The sequence below is a fragment of the Cyprinodon variegatus genome, unplaced genomic scaffold, assembly GCF_000732505.1.
Source record: "Cyprinodon variegatus isolate N-32 unplaced genomic scaffold, C_variegatus-1.0 Scaffold1140, whole genome shotgun sequence".
In the NCBI taxonomy this organism is placed as follows: Eukaryota; Metazoa; Chordata; class Actinopteri; order Cyprinodontiformes; family Cyprinodontidae; genus Cyprinodon; species Cyprinodon variegatus.
Window position 1 is genome coordinate 57097 of NW_015151593.1, and position 5349 is coordinate 62445.

General features: G+C 48.1%; 1 protein-coding gene across 1 annotated transcript in view; it reads left to right on the forward strand.

Moving 5' to 3' along the window:
• Positions 1-5349, forward strand: part of mdn1 (midasin AAA ATPase 1) — a 74855-nt gene that overhangs the window by 39884 nt on the left and 29622 nt on the right. Inside the window, 12 exon segments of the mRNA XM_015400729.1 lie at positions 661-720; positions 786-1075; positions 1150-1414; positions 1492-1651; positions 1719-1835; positions 1918-2126; positions 2201-2349; positions 2624-2823; positions 2932-3155; positions 3235-3348; positions 4156-4285; positions 4363-4469. Of these exon segments, the coding sequence (XP_015256215.1) occupies positions 661-720; positions 786-1075; positions 1150-1414; positions 1492-1651; positions 1719-1835; positions 1918-2126; positions 2201-2349; positions 2624-2823; positions 2932-3155; positions 3235-3348; positions 4156-4285; positions 4363-4469 (2025 nt within the window).

Here is a 5349-nt window from a genome sequence, read left to right on the forward strand (position 1 = left end):
CTTGGCTGGTCCTTGGTTTGCCCTTGGTTGGTCCTTGGCTGGTCCTTGGCTTGCCCTTGGTTGGTCCTTGGCTGGTCCTTGGTTTGCCCTTGGTTGGTCCTTGGCTGGTCCTTGGCTTGCCCTTGGTTGGTCCTTGGCTGGTCCTTGGTTTGCCCTTGGTTGGTCCTTGGCTGGTCCTTGGCTGGTCCTTGGTTTGCCCTTGGTTTGCCCTTGGCTGGTCCTTGGCTTGCCCTTGGCTGGTCCTTGGCTGGTCCTTGGCTGACCCCTGGTTGGTCCTTGGCTTGCCCTTGGTTGACCCTTCTTTGGTCCTTGGTTGGTCCTTGGCTGCTCCCCTACAATTCCTTTCAAACATCAATCTTTGTACGAAAATATTCTTTCTGTCATGATTTGTGGAAATAAAGATCTAAAGAGAAGCGCCTTCTCCTGGTCAGACCCTGTAATTCAGTGAAAGGGTGGAGTCAGAGTAACATAAATGTAAACGCCCAGGAGAAGGCCAGTAGCTGGAAGGTGGGCCATCTCTTTATGGAAGGGCCATTTTGAATGGCTGCTACTGCAGGAGGCTGAGATGAGGGATCTGGAGTTAACAAGTTATCTCTAGGTCATGTATTTGTTCTTCCAGCCACTGAACCAGGTGAGTCTAATCTGGTTTAACCTCTGCAGACATAGAGATGACCATAATCCCACCTCTGATAGCAGGTACTTCTAACATGCACATAGGAGGTATTTATTACATACTGGATATATTTAGCAGACCCGCATAGGAGGATTTCATTGCATACTAATAGGTAGGTTTTGTTTTTTGATGCTGTAGGTTGGCTTCTCTGTACTACAACGCTCCGGTGGGGCCCCCGTGACCCTTGACCCCCCGCTATCTGTCACACACCAGTGCCTGAAGCCGTTGGAGTCGTTGATGAAGTGTGTGGATATGGGCTGGATGACCATAGTAGTCGGTCCAACAGCCAGTGGGAAGACCGGCCTGGTGAGACTGCTGGCTCTGCTCACAGGACATCGTCTCAGGGTCATGGCCATGAACAGCGCCATGGACACCACCGAGCTCCTGGGGGGGTTCGAGCAGGTAGCCATCGACCGGCAACCATTATAGAGGGAAAAAATGGAGGAGTCGGTTTGAATCTGTTTTCCTCTCCACAGGTGGACATCATGCGCCCGTGGCAGCAAGTGTTGGAAATGGTTGACTACACTGTTGCCATGGTAACGAGGCGTGGGCTGATGTCTCTGGACGACGGCACCCAGGACACTCAGTTCCTGCTGCAGACATGGGGCGTGTTCTGCCAGTGGTTGAGAGAGAGAGGCCTCCAGAGAGCTGGAGGGACGGTGACCTCCGAGGCCGTCAACAAGCTGGAGGTCATCATCGTCCTCCTGCAAAAACTCAACACCAAACTCAAAGTGTTCACCGGTAACCGCCACGCCCCCCCCTCCTGCTCAACCCTGGTGATGCATGCTGTGCCTTAACGTAGACGTCTTTACCTTCAGACATGTCCAAGCTGCAGATGGACTTCACTCTTCTGAAGGAGCGTCTGGCTCAGCTGGAGGATGGCTGGACTAATGGCGGCTTCGAATGGTTGGATGGGATGCTGGTCCAAGCCCTGCAGGCCGGTGACTGGCTGCTAATGGACAACGTCAACTTCTGCAGGTAGCATTGCTCCTCCAGCTGCTGTATGGGATGATGGGACGGCGCTGACGGTGCTCTCTCTCTTCAGTGCCTCCGTCTTAGATCGCCTCAATGCTCTGCTGGAGCCCAACGGATCACTGGCCATCAATGAACGCGGTGTCATCGACGGGAAGACCCCCAGGATCACCCCACATCCCAACTTCAGGTTAGCACTGAAGGTCGTTCACAGGTTCCACTGGTTCTTGCAGTTTCTAAGAGTTTTGGGTTAATTGCTGCTGGCTTTGCAGGCTGTTCCTCACCATGGACCCGGTTCATGGGGAGCTGTCCAGAGCAATGAGGAACAGGGGGGTGGAGATCTACATCCCAGGGGAACATGAGGGGATGTGCTGGGACTCGTTAGACCTAAAGACTCTGCTCCACTCTGCCGGCGTTCCCGGGGACTGTGTGTGTGAGCTGCTAATGCAGATCCACAGAGGCATCCGCTCTGCCATCTGGGGTAAGCTCAGCGCCTGAAAATCCACCTCCTTTTATTGGGGAGGATTCTAAGACGCTCTTTTCTCCTCTCCCCAGACTCCCCGGCCTCCTCTGTGGCGTCCCTCCTCTACGCCGCCTCCCTGCTGTCCTCCCAGCTGCAGAGAGGTGCAGATTTGCGCGGCGCCCTGCAGCACGCCTGTGCTGAGGCCTACTCATTCTGTCAGCGCACCGTCGCTAACCAGAAGGTATCTAATCCCTGATTCAGATCATCACCTCCTATCAGACCCTGCAGCATTAAGGAAAATCAACATTTATTGAAGTGCAACAACAAAATATTTTAGGGTAGATGCTGCGAATCTTTGTAACAATGATGATCATTCATTGAACACTATGTAATAATGTCATATTTAAAGTAATTTCCAAAGTTTGAATTCTGAATATGACCGGACTTTTCCTTTAAAGCAGAATGGCAGCGATAGAGAAGACAAAGATTGTTTTAAAGGCTCTGTTCTCTTTCAGCGAGCCCAGCAGGTGATTGAGGAGCACTTGGCCATCCAGGATGGGGGGGATTGGGGTGATGGGCTGCTGTGCGCCGGAGTTTGGCCCGACGGCCTCCCATCAGCTCTTCTATCCACCGAAGATTCATGCTTCTCGTCTGTTCTAAGAGACGGGCAGGTCCTCCTCTTCTGCCTTAACTCCCTCAGCCTGCAGGGAAAACGGTAAAAACGCAAAATGCAACAAAGAGAAAGCAGAATTCTTCCTTTTTTTTTACCAGAATAAACGTCTTAGGAGTCACTTTAGTCTAATTCGATTGAGGGTTTATTCAGGAATTGTCCAATGACACTGAGGGACCTGCAGCAGGCCATGCAGAGCGGCGGCGTCCGTGAAGACTCTGTCTTCTCTGGAGGAAAGCTGGATCAGAAGCAGGGAGATGCGCTCAGACTGCTTCCCACTGCAGTCAGGCTGGTGACAGAGAGAGCCTCTCATGGAGATTGGATTCTTCGCAGCAGCTGGCTCTCTCACCTGAGCAAGAGCTTCAAATATCTCCCTGGTTTGTTCCCTTCTTTACACGACGGCAAACAGTGGAAGGTGTAGAATCTTTAAAAGCTGTGTGATCTGAACTCTTTCAGAGCCAGCGCTGGTCCAGGTGGAGGCAGGAAACCGTGCCCTGAAGGCTGTGTTCAGCAGCAGCCTCGCTGTAAAGGGCAGAACGCTGGCAGAGCTGCTCCAGCCTCACAGCAAAGGTGAACAGGCTCCTCATCGCTCTGTTCTGTCCAGCTGGCTGACACAGCTGCTCTCCTGGAAGCATTTCTGTCTGTAGAAACCCATTTAAAAGCCTTAAAATATTTAAAACTGTGTTGCAGTCCAAGGCTGGAGTATTAATGCAACCTGATAAGTTCTCGGGGAGGAGGAGGAGTAGCAAAAATCTTTCAGTCGGACTCACTGATTACTCAAAAGTCAGCAAATAATTACAACTCTTTTGTAACTTTGTGTCGTCCACCAGGTCCTTACTCTGAATTTTTAGATGAGTTTTCAGAGTTCCTTTCTGATTTGGTATTAAATACTGACAGGATCATGATAGTGGGAGATTTTAACATCCATGCTAACATTGAAGGCGATAGCTTAAGAGCAGCCTTTAATGCTATCTTAGACACTATTGGCTTTGTTCAAAATGTGAATAGTCCCACACATTCTCATCTTCATACTTTGGATCTTGTGCTGACATACGGCATAGAATGTGAGGAAATAACAGTATTTCCTTACAATCAGTTATAAATTTTAAACATTCTATTTCACTTTCTCTCTCCTCTGTCGCTGAGCAGTGCTGCAGAGAGAAAAAGTTACGTTTATTCCCCTTCACAGTTTGGTGATTTTGTTGATGGGGTTGCTAGTTCTCTGAGTACTGCCTTAGACAATGCAGCCCCTTTGATAAAGAAAAACTTTACATATAGAAAGCTGGCTCCCTGGTTTAATGCGAACTGTATAGTGCCAAGAGATGACATGTGTTTTGAATTGGCACTATAGAAACTAAATTAAATGTGATGTTGCAGATGAATACAGGATCTTGATGGACATGCGCTGGAACAAACAGTACCTGGACATTTTAACCAACCAGTGCAACTTTGAGGATGAGGAGAGATACACTGAGTTTCTAGAGGCTCTGAATGCAGTGGCCAACAGGTAAGGAGGACTGACTCAGAGCTCACATGTTAGCTAACGAGAGTAAAGAGGAGACTAACAGCTGCTTCGTTTGTTAGGATTGTTCTGATGATGGAGCGGGAGGAGCGAGCCGTCACCTGCTCCTCTACCATCGACGCAGCTCCTCAGAGTTCTGCTATGAGAATCTCCACAGCCTTCAGCAAAGGTACCTCCGACCAGATCAGGAGCTCTAGATGTAAACTGCTTCAGTTTCACACGAACTGAATCTAAAGAACTGAAGACCTGTTTGTTTGTTGTTTTTTAATACTTTTTTTTTTTTGCTTTTTATTAGTATATTCTTGAAAACAAAGAAACAAAATAGAACAGAATGGGACTCTGTTCAAAGTAGCATGACAAATATAAACAACAGACTGGGTTAAACAGAGACTTCAAACCTTTTCTTATATTCTTGCCATTTAGACCAATGCTGTATAAAAACATGTCCTCTTAGCCATAGCAAGTAAGTCAGTCTCCATCGAGTATATTTCTTTAATAGTTTCTAGCACTTGTTCAGCTTGGGGAGGATCTTTTTTAAAGTCGTAGGGAAGTCGAATTCAAATTTCAAATCATTCTGGCTTAAACATGTATATAAATGTTCTTTTTATCAGACCATATTGTCCCAAAAGTTCAAAATTTTCTATTTAAAAAAAAATCCTGTCCTAAAATCTGTGTTTTTTTTGTTAACTTATACAGCCCAGTTAGTTCTACGTCAGCGTGAACACCTAAATTCGGCCAATCATATATCAACGGTCATCTGTCAATCAATTTTCTTTCAGTCATAGCATCTTGATTCATATGTCACAGCTAATATACGCAACGGTTAAAATCAGGATCCTTTCCTTTCCCATTGAGTTGCGTCCCAGTGTTCACGGGGATGGACGTCTGTGTCTTCATCAGGCGTAGAGCTAACAGAACTGGCAGCGTTGCGAGGCAAGGGCTCAAACATGTAGGGCTGGAAGCCTTCTACACCAAACCAAGCTTCTGCCGCCCTGGCGTCCTCCTCCACGCCCGCTTACCTCCTCTAAATAACGGCCGCTTCCCTGCTA